Source organism: Clarias gariepinus, chromosome 28 (genome assembly GCF_024256425.1).
Source record: "Clarias gariepinus isolate MV-2021 ecotype Netherlands chromosome 28, CGAR_prim_01v2, whole genome shotgun sequence".
NCBI classification, from domain to species: Eukaryota; Metazoa; Chordata; class Actinopteri; order Siluriformes; family Clariidae; genus Clarias; species Clarias gariepinus.
In genome coordinates this window covers 13275471-13299887 of record NC_071127.1, presented here as the reverse complement: position 1 = coordinate 13299887, position 24417 = coordinate 13275471, and the positions used below count along the sequence as shown (strand labels likewise).

The 24417-nt window shown below is 34.7% G+C and overlaps 2 protein-coding genes across 4 annotated transcripts; both read left to right on the top strand.

The window, feature by feature from the left end:
* Window positions 1–251: 251 nt before the first annotated feature.
* txnl4a (thioredoxin-like 4A) lies at window positions 252–7238 on the top strand. Of its 3 annotated transcripts, none has more exons than XM_053489640.1 (4): window positions 252–363; window positions 2810–2985; window positions 3986–4089; window positions 6204–7238. In XM_053489640.1, the coding sequence occupies exons 2-4, from the start codon at window positions 2833–2835 to the stop codon at window positions 6373–6375; spliced, it is 429 nt and encodes a 142-aa protein (XP_053345615.1). In that variant the 5' UTR covers window positions 252–363; window positions 2810–2832; the 3' UTR covers window positions 6376–7238. The 3 variants fall into 3 exon arrangements, with proteins under 3 accessions (XP_053345615.1, XP_053345616.1, XP_053345614.1); XM_053489641.1 differs by lacking the exon at window positions 252–363 and adding an exon at window positions 1379–1444; XM_053489639.1 differs by lacking the exon at window positions 252–363 and adding an exon at window positions 1505–1592.
* A 2835-nt stretch (window positions 7239–10073) lies between these two features.
* On the top strand, window positions 10074–23612 carry atp6v1c1b (ATPase H+ transporting V1 subunit C1b). Its single transcript, XM_053490392.1, has 13 exons — window positions 10074–10206; window positions 11724–11912; window positions 12009–12076; window positions 12167–12252; window positions 13655–13749; window positions 16172–16263; window positions 17302–17400; window positions 19623–19691; window positions 21344–21436; window positions 21650–21743; window positions 22802–22899; window positions 22989–23112; window positions 23199–23612. Exons 2-13 carry the CDS (start codon window positions 11781–11783, stop codon window positions 23292–23294), a joined length of 1146 nt encoding a protein of 381 aa, XP_053346367.1. The 5' UTR covers window positions 10074–10206; window positions 11724–11780; the 3' UTR covers window positions 23295–23612.
* The last annotated feature ends 805 nt before the right edge of the window (window positions 23613–24417 follow it).

Sequence of the window (24417 nt, the reverse complement as noted above, 5' to 3'; positions counted from 1 at the left end):
AATTATGGTGCTGGGGCAGTTTTGGGCCTCTTTTTTAGGGAAAGAGAAACTGCAATGCATCAGCAAGTAAAAACAATCTAAACAAATGTGTGCTCCCAACGATTTGTGGGAGAAACAAATAATATATATTATAATAATAGTCTTGCTAACTATGCAAAGTCCCCCAGCTGCGCTTTCTCTCCTGCCTTTCCACCCCATACAGAAAGGCGGCGTCGTGCGCATGCGCCACGCTTTATTTAGGTTGCAGTGACGTCACTTTCTGGAAGCGCATCCGCAGGCTGAAGCGACTGAATGTGGTTGTGTTCGGCGGTACACAAAAGAAAGTGAAGTAAATAAACTGCTTTTATTTCGATTAAAGTAAAGGTAAGCTTCACTTACGTTTACTTATAAAATTAATTAGCGGGTCGTTTGTGTTTATTTATTGTAAAACGACCTCTTACCGTTATGTGGTACATTTTCCAGAAATTTCTAGAAGGTTGCTTACTAGGTTGAACAGGTCTTGGTGTGCGCGTGTAGACAAGGTTTTACGGTATCAATCTCACAGCAGTTTACACTAGAATCATGTATTTTACATATGTTTTTAGGAACAAAACCTACGTTTTGCTTGTTTGTAACAATAATCACTTTAATGTAAGTATAATGTGTAACCCAATAAACATTTATTTACAGTATTTGTGTAACAGCATGGGAACTAAGACTAGTTTACTCAATAAAACAAATAAAAAAATCTGTGACCTTTCTTGAATTTTAAGGTTGATTAAAAAGCATTTTTAGTAAGTAACTTGCATCCTTGCATACATTTAAAAAAAAATGTGGTTATAATAATTAAAGAATAATAATGTTTTTTAAAATAACTGCAATTTTGCAATAAACATAAAATTAGTCATAATTTTCAAGAGACTAGTTAAAATATATTACCATTTCTTGTCATGATAAAAAAAGACAAAGAAAAAAATAAATATGAGAATAAATTTTTAATTTTAGAACCAAAGTTGTAATTGTTTGGTGGGGGGTCTAAATATGAGAATAAACATTTAATTTTAACACAAGGGGTCATGTAATGATAATGATAATTTCAGATAATATACGAATCTAGTCATAGGACTAATATTTAGAGCAAAAATTAAGAAACAATATTTGTAAAGAAAATTTCGAGCAAAGAAGCACGATTGTGAGGTCCTTTTATTGAAAAACTAAATTTTAAAAATTTATCTGGTGCAAATGTAACAGTTAGATGTAACAGTAATATACAGGTAGTGAAAATCTAACCAAAACGCTCTCACTTTTGTTTTATGAAGATTTTTCTTTTTATAAATGCTTTAATATGCGATGGTTGTGTTCCCCTGCCTGTGTATTCATGTGTGTGCGCGCGACATGAGCGGTGACGTAATTACGTAGGCGTACGTGCGCGCTCCTTTCAAAGCCCTTTTCTACATAATCGCAGGTGAGGTACTTCTCAGAAAAGTTTGTGATAAAAACGCTAACAAAATAGGTTGGAAGTGCGGTTTAGCTGTGGAAAGAGCTATCTTTTCGCTCAGTGTGTAGTCTTTTAGAGCTTACATGGGATTTGTAGCGAGATCGTTTCGGTAATCGTGAGTATTTCTCATGTGTAGCTTTAAGCAAACTAGCATAACAGCCTATTAGCACGCTAGCGGTATAAAAAGAAAATTAGATTCTTAGATTCATAATCTAAGAATTATTATATCCGTTTTTTTTTACAGGTATGGAGAGGTTTTCCGTTTAAATACTGTTAAATTATTATAAATGAGATTTGTATTAATGTGACACTACTAAGTATTGTTTATATTAGGGATGCTCATATTGACCGTTTAACCGTCAACCGAAAGAATAAATTTTGACCGATGATTACTATCAGGTAAACGGTTTAAAATGTTTATATATATATATATATATATATATATATATATATATATATATAAAATATATATATATATTTTTTTTCTTAAGTGTGCCTAGGCGCACTTATTATTCTTTCCCCACAAATCCATTTATTATTCTGCCACCTAAATCTTTGCAGCGTTTCTCGTATGTTATATATATTTTTGATACAGTAACATACAGTGCCGGTCCCAAGCCTGGAAAAAATAGGAGGGTTGTGTCAGGAAGGGCACCCGGCGTAAAACATGTGCCAAGTTGTTGTGCGGACTGGATATTCTGCTGTGGCGACCCCTTGCCGGGAGCAGCCGAAAGACCACCACCACCAACAACATATATTTCATATGCATTTTATGTTTGCTTATATGAATCCATATGTGGATTTAGTTTGATATCAATTATATAATTTTAGTCATGTTAATTGAAAATTAATTTCTTTGTTTTAGTTAGTCACTTGACCAGATTGTGTTTTTACGTAAACTGAAAAACCTAAAAGCCTTTTTCTACGTGACCGGAGGGGTGCAGGCGCGTGAAAGACTCGACACGTACTACTCATAATTATATATGTTTGTTACCGCAATAAAGTGTCAGAGAATCAGTCCCATGTTCAACCTGTTCAATCTGTCACACAACACAACGCAGAGAGAGAACAGAACGGTATAACACACACGGGAGAGGAGTAGGTTAGAGACGGGCTACACAAATCCTGTGCATCAGTTCTCATCAGAAGCATTTCTCAAACTATGAGGAATTCATCTTTCATTTTAATATAGAGAGGTTTTTTTAGTGTTGAAACTTTATTTTATGTAAAATTACGACTTGCTATAATATCAGTTGTCCACCTCAAAATATTACTTTATTCCTGAATTGAACTTTAAACACTGTCTTTTTTTTTTTTTTTCTTCGTCTTTAGGTAAGCCACCCTCTTGAGTCAGGATGTCGTACATGCTCCCTCACCTCCATAATGGCTGGCAGGTGGACCAGGCCATTTTGTCCGAAGAGGACCGCGTGCTCGTTATCCGTTTCGGCCACGATTGGGACCCTACGTGCATGAAAATGGATGAAGTTTTGTACAGCATTGCTGAAAAGGTATTTGAATGCAATTTCTAATATGTGACTTCTCTGATTTTTAACCTGAGCGGTGTCAAATGTCAGTTTTCACCCGGGACGTCAGAAGCTCTGGTGTATTCAGGGAAAGAGCCGTATCTGAAATGCAGTATATTCGTGATGTAGTGAGTCTGTTGCTAATTTGTTGGTTGGTGCTAAATTTTTATTTATTTTTATTTATACCATCCAGGTTGGTCCAGGTCACACCAAAAATTATTTAGTTATTCACATAACCCAAGTAAGTTAAGTGAACTCCATATACCAACATGCAGCGCAGTTTGGGTTGATCAACACGATGGCGCTGATGTCTTTTTATTTGCATTCATTTTAATGTTTTGAAAGCTGATCTGATCTGAGCAGAGTGTACAGAGAGGGAGTGAGAGAAAAGGATGCACACAAGAGCTAAAGTGCTGCTGCCTCATTCTCATTACATACAGATGGATACATCAAGGGTTAAATTCACCTGGACCGCTATCAGCAGGTAGCCCAGAGGCATTGTGGGTAACATAAGAGGCCTTTACAAATTTTCACTGGAGCCAGGTGGTAAATACTAAGTTTAGTTCCTAATTTCTTTGCAGAAAATTTTTCTGATAAAAAAAAAAAAAAAAACACACACACATGAATTTTGTCCTTAAGGGAATAAGGTAAAATTTTACATATTATCCTGCCAAACAGGAAACTCCACTCTAATCAGATATCGGTGCTTTTGGAGCAGTAGTAATGTTGTTCTTAATGAATTAATCAAAAAGAAAATACATGCTAATGGAAATTTAGTGGATGATTCTGTTTTGTTTAACATGCAACAAGGCCAAAGAAATTCCCATTGTTGTGTTCTCGGTTAAATTATAGAATTTTACAAAAATATCAATGTTTGACACACATGTTGTCTTAATATGTAAATATTAAAAATGTATTTATTTGATTTAGCTATTTTCACTTTCATTTTAAGCTCATTTTGTTTTTGCCTTCTTTTAACCCACAGGTGAAGAATTTTGCTGTGATTTACTTGGTGGATATCACGGAAGTGCCAGATTTTAACAAGATGTACGAGTTGTACGACCCGTGCACGGTCATGTTCTTCTTCAGGTATGCTTAAGAGAATGACTCCATCACTCCTCCATCTGAGGTCACATTCTAATGGGATTTAACCTAAAAGCTTGTGTTAATAATAAAGAAGGAAAAAAAGGGGATACCTAAACCTGCACAGTTTATTTCTCAGTTTGACTTGAGAAAGTTTTCGTGACTAAGGACTTTGTGTTTTCGGAAAACATAAGTTTTTGGTTTATTAGGTCTAAGTAAAAGAGAGCAGAAATTAGCAAAAGACTGTTACAGGAGGTAACTTGTCTTTCATATTAAATTAAATAATGTATATTAGGGCTGTAGCTATCAAATATTTTAGTAATCGAGTATTCTACCAAAAATTTAATAGACTACTCAGATAAAATGTACTTTTGCATTGGAAAATGTACAAGAAAAACAAAGATTTATTGCTTTTCTTTTTCCAAAAATCAACTTTTATTTTTTAAATGCATATAGCATATAAAAAATAAACATTGTCATTATTCACAATACAAGAAATAGCTTAAAGTTGTTTGAGATGAATTAAGTGTATTACAGTGCCATACATTCTTATTTTTAAGCCTTTTCTCAGATGCAAAAACTAAAAAAAGGTATTTCTAAGGTAATGACTAAGTATCAAAAAAACTAAGGCATATTAAAATAAATAATTATACAAAAACACTAGGTTGTGAAACTTAACTTTTAGAACTTAATGTTTTAAAATTTACAGCTTAGGCATAACATAAGCTTTTACTGACAATTTCTGTCGTTTTCTCTTGCTGATTTCTTCTCTTGGCTCGCTGATATTTTTATCACTCCTTTCCATTTTGTAGACTGCAACAGAACGCTCCCTCAAATCAATACGCAGCTATCTGTTTGCGTCTCTTTCCGCTTTGTGGGTGATGTAAGCGCTTCTTCTTCGTCTGTGTTTACTGGCGTCGGGAAGCGTGCTGTGTCACGCCGAACAAATAATTGCACATAAACATAATCTTTTAAAATTAATTAAAAGAAGCTTCAAGGCAGAAGATTTTGCCTCAACCATTTTTTGTAATCGAATTACTTAAGTTACTCAAGGAATCGTTTCAGCCCTAATGTAGATTAAATGAAAGAAATGTTTTGCTGCGACAGGCTGCCATTAAAGATACCATTTAAAAGTCCTTTGTTTCTGTAACAACCTCAGCAGTGACCTCATTTCCCCTCTCGTCTGTTTCAACAATGATGCACTCAGCATTCAGCATCACCAGTATATTAATTACCAGTCTCATCATCTGTCATCATCTGCACCTGTTTCTCACAGCTTTATGCCTTAAATTACATGTTTATGCTTGAATGATTCACAGGACACTGTGTGGCTTAGCCAACAAAAAACATTCCTTTGGAGCTGCTCAGGGACTAAAGTGAAAATGAGAGACAAGAAAGTCATTAATGAATCCTGGAGAACTATTCCATAAGACTAGATTAAAAAATACAAGAACCAAAATATAAAGAAAATGAGGGCCGGGGCAAGACATTCGCATGGAACGGAATGGTCAAAAGTATGTGGACACCTCACCATATGTGACCTGTTTTTTAAAAGATGACAAAGTTACAAGTGCATGTCCTTGCTTGCTTTTTGCATTTCACATTTCCCCTTAACTGGGACTAACAGACCCACACCTGCTTCAGTATCACGGTGCACAAAGAAAGGTCTATGAGGACATGATTTATGATGGCCGTGATGTAGGAAAGCGCCAGTGTCCTGCACTCCAGACCTCGTCACTCAACACTATACCAGACTTTATTAATACTTATGTAGCTGAATGAACACAAATCCTCAGAGCTACACTCGGAAATCTCGCAGAATGCCTCCCTAAAGGAGTGGAGGATATTATAAGAGTAAAGGAGGGATGAATATGGAATAGGATGTAAAACAAACACGTGGACAGGTGAAGGTCTGTTTAGTACTGTTTGGCTGTATGCACTGAAGAGTAGAACAATTGTAGTATTTCACTCTGAGCCTGATATTGAATCATTATTAGAGTATTGGCATTCGCCCAGGTGGTAGATCTCTCCGAATAATGTGTTATGAACTTCATGACTAGCTACTAGAACTCTCGATGTTGTGATATGTTAAGTCTGATCATTCCTGTTGTTCTCTACAGGAACAAGCACATCATGATCGACTTGGGCACAGGTAACAACAACAAGATCAACTGGACAATGGAGGACAAACAGGAGATGATAGACATTATCGAGACCGTCTACAGGGGCGCACGGAAAGGACGGGGTCTCGTAGTGTCCCCCAAAGACTACTCGACCAAATACAGATACTAACTTTATCTACGCGTTCATACTGTCAACATATTGTGCAGTTTATACAGCGATCATCACCCTGCATGGACATCTCACTGGGACAGTTTTGTATTCATATGGACGCAGCAGAGACCTGCCCTTGTGTTAATACCTTTTGTGTTTTTTTTTTTGTTTTTTTTTTTTTTGTATTTAAAGACATTTTTCATCTATGATCTGGGAAATGTGACCTGTAGCTTTTTGTTTGTTTTTTTGTCAATAATGAAAATAAATCTTTTATAAAAACAGTTTGAGGTCATTTTCAGAAGCTTCTCTGTATGCATTGTGGGGGGAAAAAAAAGAAACTTGACTGTGCCTCATATTCATCCAGCATGTTTAGTGATTAAAATGTTTTGTTTTTTTATGTGACATTAAGTCAATTATATCTTGTTATATTTGAGTTAAATCTGACAACTGAACTGTCCATCACTTTAAGTGATTTTAAATATGTGAGTATTTTACACTGGAAGCCATTAATGCAATCAAATATAATTTATGCATGCTTATGACAGCAATTACAAATAATAATATAACATAATCTGCAGATTTTCGTACAGATCTATTAAGTTTTTCAGCAGTGTTTTCTCTGCTTTCCCCAGTTCATATTTGCATGTGGGTAAGCTTACTGTAAAAGAACTTGAATGTCCTATTAATACAGTAGCTTAAGAAATCTTATAGATGACATGAAGTTTTGTATATTGAGACATTTGTCATTTTTGGATCAAGTCTTATGATAATTTGGTCTAGCAACATATAAACACAGTCTTATGCAAACGTTTAGACACCCCTTGATAACCAGATTTTGGTGATTTAAAAAAAAAATTCCTTGAAAAGATGTTAATACCGTCTCTCTTGGAATTTGAAAAAAAAAAAAGGCACAATATTTTCATCAAACACTGATGCATAGTTACTTTTATGTCATGAATTGAAAAAAGATAAATAACATTATTGTTGTACTGTGCAAAAGTTTAGGCACCCTAAATAATCAGTACTTCGTAACATCATCTGGCAGATATCACAGCTTGCAAACGCTTTTTATAGCCAGATAAAGTCTTTCAATTCTTGTACTTGGGATTTTCTCTCATTCTTCCTTGCAAAAGCCTTCTAGTTCTGTAATATTCTTTGGTCGTCTTGCATGCACAGCTTCACCCACAAATTTCTATTGATGTGTAAATCAGGGGTCTCTGATGGTTATTCCAAAACCTTCAGCTTGCGTCTCTCGATGTATTCCATAGTGTATTTCGAGGTACGTTTGGTTGTAGAAGCCATCCTCTTTTCAAGCTTCAGCTTTTTTACAGATGTTGTGATGTTTGCTTCCAGAATTTGCTAGTATTTAGTAGAATCCATTCTTCCCTCCACCTGTGCAATGTTTCCTGTGTCACTGGCTCCAACAAAACCCCAAAGCATGGCAGATCCACCCCGGTGCTTAACAGTTGGCAAGGTGTTCTTTTCATAAAATGCTGCTTCTTTTTTTCCCTAAACGTGCCTTTGATGATTGTGGCCAAAGAGTTCTATTTTAACTTCATTAGTTAAAATAGCACTTGTTTCCAAAAGGCATCATGCTTCTGTAGATGTTCTGTTGCATACTTTTATGATTTTATGATGGGGATGCAGGTAAGGTTTTCTTTTGCCGACTTTTCTATGAAGATCTTGTGGAACGGTGCACCACCACTCCTGAGTCTGCTAAATCCTTCTGCAGATTTTTTGCAGGCAAATTGGGGTTTTGATTCGTCTTTCTGACCAGCATACGAGCAGTTTTCTCTGAGAGTGTTCTTGGTCTTCCAGATCTCATCTTGACCTCCACAGTTCCCCTGAACTGCCGTCTCTTAATTACACTTCTCACTGTGGAAACTGCAAGCTGACAATGCTTTGCTATCTTCTTGTAGCCTTCTCCTGTATTGTGGGCATCAATAACTTTCATTTTCAGAGTCAAATACTACAATTTTATCTTAATGGTTCTTATGCCTGCCGAAATAAAAATACAAATTTCAGTCACTACTGTATTGTCATTCCTGCTTCATGTCGAACTTCACTTCACCATTTTTTTTGTTATTATGAGCTATATTAAGCTATATTTTATGTATCATCTTATACTTTTTACCTATTCTTTTAATCCTCCTGTCTTAACAGCTAAAGGAAAGTCTGCATTATTTTAGTCTGTATTTTCTATTTGCTATACTGTATATATACACAGTATGTGTACACAGTATATATGTTTGTGGTATATATGCTTTATACTGTATATGTTTAAGGCATTAGACTGCAATATTTACTGTAAAGGAACCCATGGTTGTTGAGTGTCCACAAGTGTGTGCACAAGGTTTGAAAAGTCAAAGTATTAGTAAAGCTTTATATATATATATATAAAAAACTAGAAGATTATGTTAATTGGCATTCCCAAATTGACCGTTGTGTCTGAGTGTGTACCCTGTGATGGGTTGGCACCATGTCCAGGATGTACACAGGCTCGTACCCACATGACCCTGTACACAGGATAAACGGTATAGGAGATTAAAAAAAAATTATAATCTGTGTTAAAAAATGTCCCTCCATGACTGGAGTTAAAGATCCCTGCTTAAGAGGAAAGCATGTAAATTGTCACGGTGCAATGGTTCTTAATCCTGGTTCTGGAGAATCACCCACCATTATAGTGTTTTCCATGCTCTATCACACTAACAACTATTAATTAGTTTATTGGTTAAATCCAAGTGTTCTCAGTGCTGAGAAAACATGAAAATGTGGTTAGGGTTAAAAACCACTGGTTTGTGTGTGTGTGTGTGTGTGGTGTATCAGATATACAGTGTTTATTCATGCACAGCTAAAAACTTTTTTAGACCTTGATAATAATATTAAGATAATAATTAGACCTTAGAATAATAAAATAGTTTGTTTATCCAGTCTGTTTATTGATCTATAAAAAGAGCCATTTTCTCCAGACCGATAGGTGGCGCCATAGTTCAATCTGACCTAACGCTTAAATGTAACCAGAAAATTATTTCCCAAGCTTAAATACAAAGTGTTTATTAGGGCACAACACTAATAAACACTTTGTTTTATGTAAAATGTGTAAAGTATAATTTTATACTAAAGGTAATGCAGTTTAATTTACAATAAATTCAAAAGGACTTAGTCATGAATAGAATAGGTGTGTTCACTTTGATATATAGTTGCGCATGTTTGATATATATCCAAATATAAACGGATAATGGGTAAAAATAGTTTTTTACGACTCAGGGTAAATCTTAAACAGGTCATTAAAAAGTATTGCACTGTACGTTGTCTATCTTGCAAACAAACAAACAAACAAATAGAAATTATTCTGGTACACAATTTTAAAAATGATTGAATGGAGAAGGGTCCCTAAGAAAATATTTTTAAAAAGTAGGTAAAATTTGGGAACAGTCCAGATGGAATAATTAAAATAGAATAAACAGCTTAAACAATAATAAAAAAAAAAATCCCGAAAATTGAATGAGCTTTATCATCATCAACAACAACAACATAAAAAACAGCAACAACAATATAAAAAAAAAAAAAAATGGGAACAACAACTATATAAAAAAGAGCAACAACAAAACCATCAACCACAACCACCTTCACTATTATTATTATTATTATAATAGAGCTTAGTATTTCTGCGCAGCACACTGCGTGAGTGAACACGCCTCCAGAGATCAGCTGACTCTGAGTGTTGCTTTGAAGACAGAAGCTCTTCAGCCTTTTGAAGCGCCGGCGCTCTTTATTTAAATTATCAGACGTTATTGTAACAATGTATACATTTAGTTAACGTAACGCAGTATGGTTTATTAAGTGTCGGTAAGTACATTTAAACCACCTTTCTTCATCCGGATCTGTGCAGGTAAAGGCTGTTTAAAGGGTTTAAAGGTTTTGGTTTAGTATTACTGTTGGTCTGAGCTCCACATGAGTGTGTATTAGGTGTAACTGAATACACTGATGCACTGAATAGCTCCTGTTTGGGAATTGGGTTGAATTTCATTGTAAATGTGAACGAGGCTCCAGTGAGCACACATGCAGTCCTGGTGATAAGGAAACTCGTGACTGCTATTTAAGGAATGAAATGGGGAAATGTGAAATGCATGAAGTTTGTTAGAAGTCTTTTAAAATGTTACACAGCCTCTAATAAACCTGCAAATCCCCCAAATGGGAATAAAGTCATTACTGTTATTATTAAAGAAGAAGAAAAAGAAGATTTATTGATGCACTCTGTTTCCACCATAAATGGTGGGAACTTATGGGGTTGGACTGTAATGTCTCTAATATGTAAAAAAACAGACGGATGGTTTAGTGGTTAGCACTGTCGCCTCGCACCTCCAGGATCTGGGTTCGATTCCCACCTTGGGTCTGTGTGCATAGGTGCATGTTCTCCCCATGCTTGGTGCAGATTAGGTTAATTGTCATTTCCACATTGGCCATAGTGTGTGAATGAGCATGTGATTGTGTGTGTGTGTGTGTGTGCGCCCTGTGTTGGATTGGCAGCTTGCCCAGGATGTACTCTGCCTCGTGCCCCAAGTCTCCTGTGATAGGCTCCAGGCCCTCTGTGACCCTGTATACAGAATAAAGTGTTATAGACGACGAGTGAGTGTAATAAAACTGAATGTAAGAAAACAAAATGTGAAAAAAAAAATTAACTAAATAAGTGGTGTAAAGTTGATTATTTTCCAATAACGGCATGTTTTTTTTCCTTCTTACGATTCCAATTTTTCAGTAGTTCATTTTCCTTTCTAGTTACATTTATTGTAAATCTTTAAATTAGCCAAACTTACTGAACCGAGGAGAGGAAGAATCCATCTTCTTTCTATTTTATGTCAAGTAACATCACCTCTTTCTTAGGTTTCCTTGGGGAGTAGGTGACTGAGGGAGGGGGGAGGGGGGTTAAAACTTAGAAATTATGGTAATTTGAAGAATTGTGTAATATTGTATCATAATTGGCAACGTAGATAAATATGCAAATTAATAGTAAATAATAAATCAGGAAGGAGTGAATACTTCTTGTGTCAACTTTTGCAATTTAGATATTGGGCAACATTAAAGAAAGCTTTGACGTGTGTGTGAAGCTGTTGCAAACCATCCTCACAACTACTTACTAATGAATCCCTTTATAATTTATAAATACCTCACCAAATCATCTACCTGATAAAATACAGCATGTTTTAAATCCGTTTATTATTAGTTTTAGATGTTTCAGTCCCAGTAAATTAAATTTTAATAAATATAAAAACAATCCTGACTAATCAGATGCCTAATGTCAGCAGTGCTGTGATGTAATGTAGAACCAGATTCATTCTTGCATTCTGCTTTGTATTTATTTCCAGATATTTTTATGTGCATTTGACTGTGCCGTGGCTTGGAGTACTGTCTGAAGTGGAGTCATGGTGGAGTTCTGGTTGATATCCGCTCCTGGTGAGAAGACGTGTCAGCAGACATGGGAAAGGCTGAATGTAGCCACCAGTCACGCCAACCATCTGTCCACCAACAACAAGTTCGGTATTCCAGACCTCAAGGTGAAAGTTTGTTGAGTTTAAAATAGGTTAATGAATAGAGAGTGCGCATACTGATTTGTCAAGATAAAAAAAAAAAAATTGTGTTTTTCTGAGCAGGTGGGAACCCTGGATGTGCTTGTGGGTCTGTCAGATGATCTCGCCAAACTGGACTCGTTCGTGGAAAGGTTTGAGTTTTATTCCCAGCTACAGAGAAAAAGAATATGAATTGACAAAATCACTTTAATACAGTAGGATTGTCATTTTTATTGTGTTAGTGCGGTGAAGAAAGTAGCCCAGTACATGGCTGATGTGTTAGAGGGCAGCAAAGATAAAGTCTTGGAAAATCTTTTAGCCAACGGAGGTAAGTGCATGCATTCTCTTTAGGCCGCATCTTCATTTTTGTAAACCTTTTGAAAGGCCATAAATAATGGCGCTTTTTTAATGTAACATTATCTATTAAGCCATTAAACACCCCCCCCCCTTCAATTTGGGGGCTCAAAAATAATGGAACAAATTCATAACACGCAGTTACATTATATGGCCAATTGTGGCCATGTTCTCTCATAACCCCGTGAATATGGATCCGAGTGTTACATTTGCATTTGGATATTTTTAGGATGAAAAGAAAAAAGCAAAAGCAATGTGAGGGATAGCAAAAAAATTGGAGTGGCCAATACAACAGTTTGGAACATTGTTAAAAAGAAGGAAGTTTAGCAGGAGCAAAAGCCCTTGAAGATCACAGCAGACAATTCAAGTAGATGACCGATGTCCATGGTGAAGAAGCACCCTGTCACAACATCTAGCCAAGTCAGAATACTCTTAATGAGGTAGGCGTGTCCTTGTCAAATTCGGAAGGTCCCTGGTTCACACCCCAGCACCGAGTTGCCACTGTTGGGCCCTTGAGCAAGGCCTTTGAATAAGATAAAAATGTAAGTTGCTTTGGATCAGGGCGTCTGCCAAATCGCGGAATGTAAATACTATACAGGTTTATAGTCAAGAGACGGTAAAGTAAAAACACGTACTTCACAAAGTGCAAACCACTGGTAATGCTCAATAACAAGAAGGCCAGATTGGACTTTGGCAGAAATCTTTACTAGATTCTTTGGACTGATGAAACCAAAATTACCTTAAATCAAATTAGCAGAATGAATTCCTAAGTGTGTAAAGCTATACTCTGAATAATGACCCAAAACATGCAGTTAAAGCTACCCAAGGCAAAGAAATGGAATATTCTTCACTAGATAAGTCAGTCACCTACTTTTAAGACAAGAGAGCATGCTTTTAACCTACTGATGAAAAGACTGAAGGCAAAAAGACCCACAAACAGGCAGCTGCAGTAGGTAAGGTCTGGCAAAGAATCTCACGGCAGGAAACTCAGCATTGGTCATACCCATGAGTTACAGACTGGATTGCAATGAATTTTCATTCAAGTATTAATGGAAGTCCTCATGTTGGTAATTGTGTTAGTTCCTTCCATTATTTATGAGCACCCTAAAATAGTCGTGTACGTATGACAATGGCTGTAATTGCTGAATGGTTGGTGCCACACTTTTGTCAAACCCCTAGTTCCAAAATTTATGGACTTGACTGTGCATATAAATGTTTAAGGATGCCAGGTTTTTTTTGCGTAGACTATGAAAACACTACCAGACAACTTTTTATTCTTATATATATATATATATATATTAGCTAGTAGTACAACCCTTTATATATGCCATTTACACACTCTGTGTCAAAACTCACTAATTTCTATATGTATGTAGTTGATCTGGTAACGTACCTCACAAGGTTCCAGTGGGATATGGCCAAGTATCCAATCAAACAGTCCCTGAAGAATATCTCGGAAATCATCTCCAAGGTAAAGTCATAGGCCTACTTTTAAATATGGGATAATGGTATTTCATAATTGTGTGTAATGTATAACTGTGTGTATGCGTGTGTATGGGTTGGCACTACACACAGGGTTTTCTCTACATTGTGCCCTAAGCACTCTGCCTCCATAGTGACTCTTCATAGGATCAGTGGTATAAATGATAGATGGCTGTATGGATGGATTACTGGATAGTCCTACCTGTTTCTCCAGCCAGGCGAAAAAAATATTTATTAAAGTGTATTTTTGTCACTATTTACATATGCACTCCAGTAGTACACACACATTATCAAGCTGGGAATGAACATTTTTATTCATAAACTATTTTTTTTTTATACATAAGAAACGTTTATTTTAGCAGTGAAAATATGAACTAATCCCAGTAAAAATATTCAGTTTAACTTTTCTAATTATTATCTATTGGTGCAGGTGTTTGTTTACATTGAGCCAGTGGCTTATTAAAAACTTATTTTAAGGTAGAATATTAAATCCGACACATAACCGTTTATAACATGGCTTTTAGTCCACATTTGGATTATTTTTTCCATGTGCATGGTACAGGTTAAACTTCACGCAGACATCCAAGTACTGCAAAAGTTTCATTAAATTATGTCCAGCGGTCGGTTTGAGACACGCCCACAGTTTGATGCATACGTATTACGCTGCTAAAACTTGCGGTTCGTAATCTGGCATATAACTGCTCATGACTTCACTTCTACTAAACATTTGGTGCAGGTTTAACTTCAGACAAATACTGAAATCCTGACAAAGTTTCATTCAATTCCATCCAGTCAGTTTTAACATACAAGCATACAGACAGCCTGGTTTTGGGTCCTCCAATGTATGAAACCTAAAGATATCATTAAAAGAGCAAGTTTTGACAAATATACAAACAAAACCTTTCTTTTACTTGAATAAAGGAAAATAAAAAAACAAAACGAATAAACAAACATAAATTCATAAAGTAAGATGAATAAGGCTGGTCTTTTAATCAGATGGTGTAATAAGTCGGTTCTGTTAAACTTAATTTAATTTATTATAGTTAAGATATTTATTATATATATTTATTTATATTTATTTAATATATTTATTATAATAATTACAATAATAATAATAATAATAATAATAATTATTATTATTATTATTATTATTATTATTATTGTGATTATTATTATTGTGATTATGATTATTATTATTATTATTTTTATTATTATTATTATTTATGTTTTAATGCAATTAGTAAGTAACAGCTTTATTAGAGCCAGTACTCAGTAAGTGACCAATCTGGTATGTCTCAATGTGCCATCGTCAATCTTCCTATCAGACTTGCACAACTTCCTGCTTTTTTAAAGCACACACACTTATCTATGCCAGTGTATATACTGCGTATACATGTGACTCAAAATAATGTTCATTTCCAACTCTGAGAGGTTTTTTTTTTTTTTTTTTTTGCTGTTGTTTTTTCAATTCATCTTTGTGAGCTTTGTGTTTTATACAGTTTTGAAGATGTCACCATGAGTGATAATTAGCTGTGCTCTGCACAAGCCTGGTAATTTACAGGTGATTGTGATCCACCAACATGTTATTACAGTCAAAACTGAAATGTCTATTTAAGATGTATTGTGCTCAGCAGCGTCATCAGACTGTGCCTCGTACTGTGTAGTCGGATGAATGACGCTCATGCTAAGAAATGCACATGTGGTCGTGCTCCTGTTTTTTCCTTTTCTACCTTTTAGCTCATTGGACTGTTCGGGTTACATGTGACCTCTGTTTATTTTCGCGTAACCATACAGTATCCATACAACCGGGCTTGGTAAGGTTGATGTATAGTAGCCTAATAAGTGATGGTTATTAAAGAATACCTCCAACACCGGTCTTGTGGTGAGGTTTCTGCCCTTTTCCGGCACTGCTTTAACCAGGGACACGGACACAACAGTTAAAGTGCCATTCACGAACAATTCTACACGACTAAAAAAGGAAAGATGAATAAATCAACTCCAGTGTGTGTGTTAGATCTGGAAGAGATGGGCTTTTGGTTTATTATTATTAATATTATTATTATTATTATTACTATTTTATTTATTTATTATTATTATTATTATTATTTTTATTTATTTATTTATTATTTTTTTTTTTTTAAATTATTATTATTATTATTTTTTTTTTATGAATTTCTTTTATTTTTGTGAAGCTGCTTTGAGACAATGACCATTGTTAAAAGTGCTATATAAATAAAATTGAATTGAATTAAATTTATCTCCCCAACAGTCAATCAAGGTAGCAGAAACTCAATCAGCAAACGTTTTTTTATGTTAAAACCTACTGTAGTTTTTTTTATTTATTTATTTTCAAAATTATTATAAGATGGCAATTTTAACATCTTTCTTTATACTAATTTGTCCTTTTACAGCAAGTAACTCAAATCGATAATGATCTGAAAGCCAGAGCTTCAGCTTACAACAATATAAAAGGCAACCTACAAAACCTGGAGAGAAAGAATGCGTAAGTTATTTATTCATTTTTTTTTTTTTTTTTTTTTTACAATTTTAACACTGTTCTATTAGCCGAAATGTTGATTGCATGACATATATTGTATCTGAAAGCTTTTGGATGGTGCTACATTTTTATATATAATATAATATATAATAATATCGTGTCACTGGCAAGGACTACCGAACCATTCTGGAGGACCATGTCCACCCAGAGGTTCAAACATTGTATCCTAAAGCCAGTGACGTGGTTTGATAAACATAAGAGTGAAGTTGAACATCTCCCATGGCCTGCACAGTCACCAGAACTAAATATTTTTGTAACCCCTGTGTATGTAAAAAAAAATTGTGCAAATATTTTTATACTGAATGTATTGCTGTACATTGAGTTTAATGTATTCGGTTCATTCAGGATAACCTAGACCTGATCAATAGGAGCAACCTCTGATCATACCACTACCCCCCACAGTCTTATGTAGGAGACACTAGGCATGTTGGAGACTGGGTAGATCTGGACTTGTCAGTACCAATTACATTTTTTGTTTTGTTTTTAATACTTCACATTTTCTTAAGACTGCACAGCTATTTGTTCCCACTTCCTTGAATTTTCTTTGTATTGTAGTTAATCATGGTTTGAGCATTCAGTCATAAACATGACTATACCAGTGTTGGAGAAGTGGTGGCTCAAAGGGTTCATTAAGGCAGTGGGTTACTGATCGAAAGGTCAGGGGTTCAAGCCCCAGCTACTCCAAGTTGCTATAGTTGAGCCCTTGAGCAAGACCCTTAACCCTGTCTGCTCGGGGGTGCTGTATTCTCACTGACCCTGCACTCTGACCCCAGCTTATTTATTCAGATATGCAGAAAAATCATTTTACTGTGCTGTAAGGTACATGTGACAAATGATTGAATTTAATTTAAACTTTAATTTTAAAAAGTGATGAAGCATTGAAAGTGAAATGCAGCTATTGTTACCATAGAAACGTGATTAATTTGTTTTTGTTTTTTTTACAGTTTTAATGCTTTGAAATGATGAACATTTTGTATTCACTAGAGGGAGTCTTCTGACTAGGAGTTTGGCTGACCTTGTGAAGAAAGAGGATTTCGTGCTGGACTCAGAATATCTCACTACTCTGCTTGTAGTCGTTCCAAAGTAAGTTTTTCACGGCTTGTATTGATTATTCAGATTTTTGTTGATCAGTGGTTGACATCGTCACTGTGCAAAATGTTAGTGTTTAAAGGACGTTTAGCAGATATAGAGAAGATAGCATTCGGAACAGAGTACATAGATACAGTATCTAGTCAGCAGGAAAGCAAACATTATAAATAGTGAGTAATAATGCTGAGCTGAACCGAACAGATGGTGCAGGGAGATTCAAGACGCTTCCAGCAATTATGTTGCTGATGAATGTTGTGTACCCGATAACATTTGATGCTAATCTGACACATTAGTCAATATTTATTGATTAGCAGCCAATTCTTTAAGTTTAACATTTGTATGTTCAAAGTGCATCATAGGAATTTTACAATGTTTTTTAGCCACCAAAATGAAAGTTATTATAATTTTTGTTAATATTTATAATTTTTATAATTTATATGTATTTATTTTTTATTATAATTTATATTTTCTTATAATTTATTTATATTTATTTATATATTTTTAATTATAATTTATATTTATTTATATTATTATTTTTTATTTGAATTATTATTATTATTATTATTATGTTTTCTAGCCACCTAAATTAATAATAAATTTTTTATATTTATATTTTCTTATTTATATGTATTTATTTTCATTATAATTTATATTTGTGTATTTTTTATTTATATATATATATATATATTTTTCTCTTTCTTATAATTTATATGAATTTATTTTTTATATTTATAGTTTCTTATGATTTATATGAATTACATTTTTATTATAATTTTTTATTTATTTTGTATTTATTTATATGTATATAATTTTTTATTCAAATTATTATTATTATTATTATTATTATTATTAATGATAATAAGTTGATTTTCGCAAATGCATACTAGTTTCTTAAAATGACTGGATCAAAAGTGTTGAACGCTAAATTATGAAATACATTCATTTTTTCTTAACGAATATAAAATTAAAAGCTCATTTTTAATTGTGAGGACTTGTTGAGCCAAACAAAGTGTATTAAATATTCATGGGTACAAATGTGAATCTACTGCTGCAGTACATTTTTATACAACAATTAGTTTAGACTGCGCAATCTGACTGTAACAGCTCTGTTTTAATACCATCAATTACACTAACTGTTGGACTTTAGCATGGGTGTAAGTACTGTACTGTAGGTGTGCACAGTCCACAGTACTGAGGAGAGAGATGCTAACTGCCAAAACCCACATTTAAAACCAGTAATGGAAGCACTTTTAGCAAGAAAACTCAACAACAAACTGTTGTTTTAGCAACAACAAATAAACAAAAACACTTTGACTTTTTAATAATCGCTTGTAAGTCGTTCTGAAACGTAACGTCTCTGAACCATCCTTGTCCTTTTATTAACAGCTACAAAGCTAAGTTGCTTCTAATACAAGGATAAATTCCAAATCGCTCTCCAACCCCTAATCCTGGGCCATACTTGATGTGGAAGACACTCGACTGGACACCCTACATAGTGCACTAGCTTTTCATTTATTGCTATTTGGGATGTAACCCCAGGAGCCAGAAGTTAGCAGAGCTGATATTCTTAGCAGGATTTACACGACTGTTGCTGCACTCTCATGCATATGACCGCATCACAACCGTGCTGATATTCATCTCAACAGCACTCCCTCTCATATAATAATGTTAACCTAAAGGTACGAGCTGGCTGCTTTATGGACTGTTGCATGGGCTGTGAAGCCTGTAACTTTCCATAAAAGGTGGAATGAAAATCAGATAATTATAAGCAAAATTAAATTAGAGGTTGTTAAAATATGGTTAAATTGCAGCACCTGGCAAATCCTGTTGATTTTCGTCAGGCAGGAAATCGTCTTCCTTTACCGTCACATGCTTGCTACTTTTAATGCAAAATCATAAAGTAAGCAAGCTGTAAATTAAGCTGTGAAATAAGCAATAACATCGATTTAGGAATTTGGTGATGCACATCCAAGATTTTGAAGATCAATTATTGATTTTATAAATAAATATGTCTTTTATGAAATAGCACGGAAGGATATTAAATAATGCGCTTTTATTCTTGTTGCTTTTCAGTTGGAAAATAGTGTTTTTTTTCTGTTATGCATTAAGTCATTGTAGGTTGAGACAGTGTTTGTTTATTCCTAGCATACCTAGGTAAATGTGAGAAGGCCTGTGCAGTGGTTATGCCTGTTATAAAGTTGTAAATGTTCACACAGGACCGGTTATGCCGACTGGGAGAAATCGTATGAAACCCTGTCTGAAATGGTGGTTCCACGATCTTCGAAGTAAGTCACGTCCAGGGATGAATCTTCAGATTTATCCGTTAATACATGGATAAGGAGGTCTGTATGTTAAACTGATAAATGGAAGGTTTTAAAGCCTTTGATATTATATGTTAAAATATATGACACATGTTAATTGATCTTCACCAACTAATAATGTCACGCAATTTCCATAATTATTCAGCTTAATAATTAATTAGACAAGCACATCGCTTAGTTTAGTCTAAGGGATTATCACAAGCTCAAACAGGATAAGACGTTCAAAATTTTCTCTTTTCCTGCACTTTACTGTTTGTCACCTCAAAAGAAAAACCATTTGATTCCCATCACCATTCCCTCTGTAATATATTTCTAAAAAGCGTCTGTCCAGATTTTCTCATGTTTATCTATACGTAGTCCAATATTTTTTTCTGAAGTTCACCTTGACTTATCAGCACAACTCTCAGACTTCTCTCGAACTCATGCTCTTCCTATGGCCTGGGAAACTGTGCTCGAAATTAAAGGAGCTATCGGCCCCCGGATCCGTGTGTACTTTCCACATCCATCACCCCGTCTCTTAGAAACAGATAGGTTGACCTGGGCGTCTTTGGAAACCAATTAAACTCCTCCCTCTGTGTGGTCATGGTGACAAACACAGGAACAAGGACCTTAGCCCTACACATGAACACACACACACACACACGTTATCCATGTAGGGGTTTGGAAAAGCTGAAAAGAAAATGTCCGTCTTCAGAAACTACATTAGATATCTTATCTTATACTGTATTTGGTGCTAACTTCTTGTTGTTTGTCCTCATTGCACATGGTATTTTTTATAACTCACCACTATTATCTTGCCAAGAATTTTTTTACGCGAGATTTATTCCTTTTATAAATTTTCCGCCACCATTAGTGACTCTTGACCCTCATTTGCTGGACAATGGAGATGGAGGAAAAAAATGTATTCGGGGACATATCAAGATTCTTTTCATGTATCACCACACAGGCTCTAACACAGTTTTTTTTTTTAAATGATTATTATGAAATGTGAAAAATTATACAGTGACCTGAATTGGCTGCTTTTCTGCTCGGTCAGCCACGATCGATCAGCCTTCGATATAACCTGATCTGTGTCAGGGCACAAACTTTTGAGAGGTGCAACAGAAACGCATTTTTTCGCATTACGTTATCAAAAGTCACATGTTAAATAGCCTCCGGTCTGACTAACTTTTTGAGTTGAGTTTTGAGTCCTTGGAGGTGGTAATAGTTGCTGTTCCTTTATAACCGCATTGGTGGTACGCTCTAATCTATTTACACCCTGGCATCCTGTCTGGTAGAAGTGAATTTTTCCAGTGAATAAGTTTGTTTGAAAAAAATTATTATGGTGGATGACAATTATTTTGTTGAATTTAATTTTAGGTTAAGTGTTAAACTCTTGTATTTAAAGGTGTTTTGTATTGTTTAAAATGCTGCCTTTGGCTTTTAAATGAGAACTAAAGTTCAAATTGTAACGAAATCAAAATCAAAATATTTATGATATTAATTTTTTTTTTTTTATATATCAAATCGAGATATTTATAAAACCATGTTACTTACAGAATCTTAATCGTACAGTATGTGATTATCGTATTATCCGGTGGTGATTCCCAAGTTTTAACCCGTTCCGTCTATCACAGACTGCTTTTTGAAGACCAGGACAGCGGGCTCTTCAGCGTCACCCTCTTTCAAAAAGCAATAGATGACTTCAGACACAAGGCCAGGGAAAATAAGTGAGTATCTCATGAGCTATCTTACTTCTGAGTGTCGGTTACAATACGATGATTTATACAGATGATCAAGCCTGGGTTCCATCATGTTCAGTTTGTGTATAAAACCTAAAAGTTTGTAATACATTTAGACCGGCTCCAGTGGAATTATTGTCATGATCTAAAAGCCAGACATGTAAAGGATAAAAGATGATCTGCCGTTCGTTTCTATGTCAGGTTCATTGTGCGTGACTTCCAGTACAACGAAGACGAGCTGAAGGCCGACAAAGAGGAGATGACTCGGCTCTCTACAGACAAGAAGAAACAGTTTGTATGCATGATGCTCTACTAATCCTACTTACCCAACGTGTCTGTATGATGATGTCTTTAATAAGCTGCATGTTTCTGGATCTATTCTGGACATTCTTCCAAAATATTTTTTTGATCATGATACGCGCTGCGTAAATCGTAATCGCATGGGTGTTTGTTTAGGTTTGGATCTGTTAACTGAAGACCGTAGCATGTGACTTGGTTCATTTTCATCTTTATTTAAACTATTTAGTTTGTATTGATTTGCTGTGACACTTTTTTTTTAATGATTGATTATATAAAAGTTTTTTCAATCAGCTTAGCTCTCTGTTTCTGGATTGTTCTATATCCTTATTCTGGACTTTGGAAAACCCAGTATTTAGATGCACTGGTTTGACTTTTAATCACGTGTTCATAAAAATCATTAGTTTCTAATATGTTCTTTAATTTCTTTCTTTTTTTTTTTTAATTTGTAACATACACCACCATACACATGATGATGTGCAGTGAAATGCTTATACGACTGTCTATGACCTCAAATGGAAACACGAGATTTCACTACAATAAAAGCTAAATTGTACTAAAAGAATACAATTAAACTAAACATAGGATTTCCAATAAAAAGTCCAATTAGAATAAAAATGTTAAATTTGGTTTGGGAAAAATACAAAACTACAAATTTACAGATTTACAAAAGTTACAATTAAATATAATTAAAATAGAAATATCAATTACACAGAATGTGCAAACTGTAATTAAATACTAAAGTATATACTGTATAAAAATAACTTTAATAGGTTAATTATATGGTGTGTGGGTATGACGGGAGCAGTATGAGTAAAACATGTATGGAATGAAATGATGTGTGTGTAAGCAGTAGTGTTATTGCACATACTCTAAAGTGCAAGTTAATCAGTAAAAAAAAAAAAAAACTAGAAATGTGTAGCATATGAGCCATGTGCAAATGTCCAATGTGGTATTGAGTATTATGCTCCATCAACCAGGTGTGAAGGAAACTAAAGTGATTTATTTTATTTCCCACCCCCATAAGTATATAAACCTGCCCTTGTATTTCCACAGGGCCCACTGGTGCGCTGGCTGAAGGTGAATTTTAGTGAAGCATTCATCGCCTGGATCCACATCAAGGCTCTCCGGGTTTTCACCGAATCGGTTTTGAGGTATAACGATGACACTTAATTGTCTCGATTAATAATGCAGAATGTTTTGGTGTATATAACATTCAATATTAGTTCCTCTTGTCTTATAGATATGGATTGCCCGTCAACTTCCAGACCATGCTACTGCAGCCCAATAAGAAAAACATGAAAAAGCTGCGTGAGGTCCTCCATGAGCTTTATAAACATCTGGACAGCAGTGCAGCAATTATTGATGTGAGTCAACATGAACTGAACTTTGCACTCTGTTGATGAAATTTTTTCTTTTTTTCTTTTTTTGGACTAACATTTCTCTCCCTTAGGCCTCCATGGACATCCCGGGTCTGAACCTGAGCCAGCAGGAGTATTACCCCTATGTTTATTACAAGATTGACTGCAATCTTCTTGATTTTAAATAAATCCCACACTATCATTGTTTAAGTCACAAAACTGGGAATTTCATGCTCAATGGAATGATTAGAAGTTTTTGAGCTGAGTGTGATTTTGGTACACATTTCTACACTGGAATCAAATTTCAGCATTAAAATAAAGTATAATTTGTCTATACAGAATTTCAAAGTTCTATATAAAGGTGCTGTTTTGGTCAGGCTATGACCATTTGTGATTCCTGCTTTATTTACACACAAATACATGTTTATAAATGAGTATTTGTAGCTGTGTTTTAGCTTGTTGTTGAGTTTTTTTTCTGAATAAAAAAAAATTGATTATGAAAATGGGCTTTCATGAAATACCAATAAATGTGTAAAAACATTTTTTATTATTATTATTATTTTTTTTACAGAAGATATGTTAAAAAAAATCATGTCATGGAACTTGACAACATTTTTTCATTAGCCAGAATATGCTTTTTACAAACTCACAGTTATGAATGACATTGTCATATGAGACCTACACCTCATTTAATTATTAATTATAAAATACAGGCATAAAGAAACCTCTGATACAAAATAGGTACTACCTGTCATTGTGAGTATCAGTGGAAATTATTACACTTAATTACACTTTGTGTTTATAAGGAATTTGGCTGCATAGTTTTGCTGACATCATGCATTACCAGCCACAATCCTTTTTTTAATTTTTTAATTTTTTTTTTTTAATAATATGCTGCTTTCTTTTTTGGCCTACAGATACTTTTCTGGAAAAACAAAGTTTGCACAAAAAAACAAAAACAAATTCACAGTGTTCCTAAAACGTTTGCACAGTACTGTATATTTGTACATAAAGACTAGATCTTTAAATCTGCATGGTGTTCAAGTCAAACCGGGACTTTTAACTAAACATTTGTGCCGAATAACAGAACACATTTTTGAGAGTGTAAACTCTTTTTATTCCTCTATATAATCCCCTGCTACACTAATGCACTTATCCCAGTGTTCACTAGTGCTTGGGTACCATCAAGGTCAAATGTTTTCTCAGTATGATTGGACTGCCTGCTTCACGTCATTACTGCTGCGACACTGACCTCCCAGGAACTCCTTTAATGGCCCAAACATATGGGAATGGCTTGGAGCGAGGTCAGGA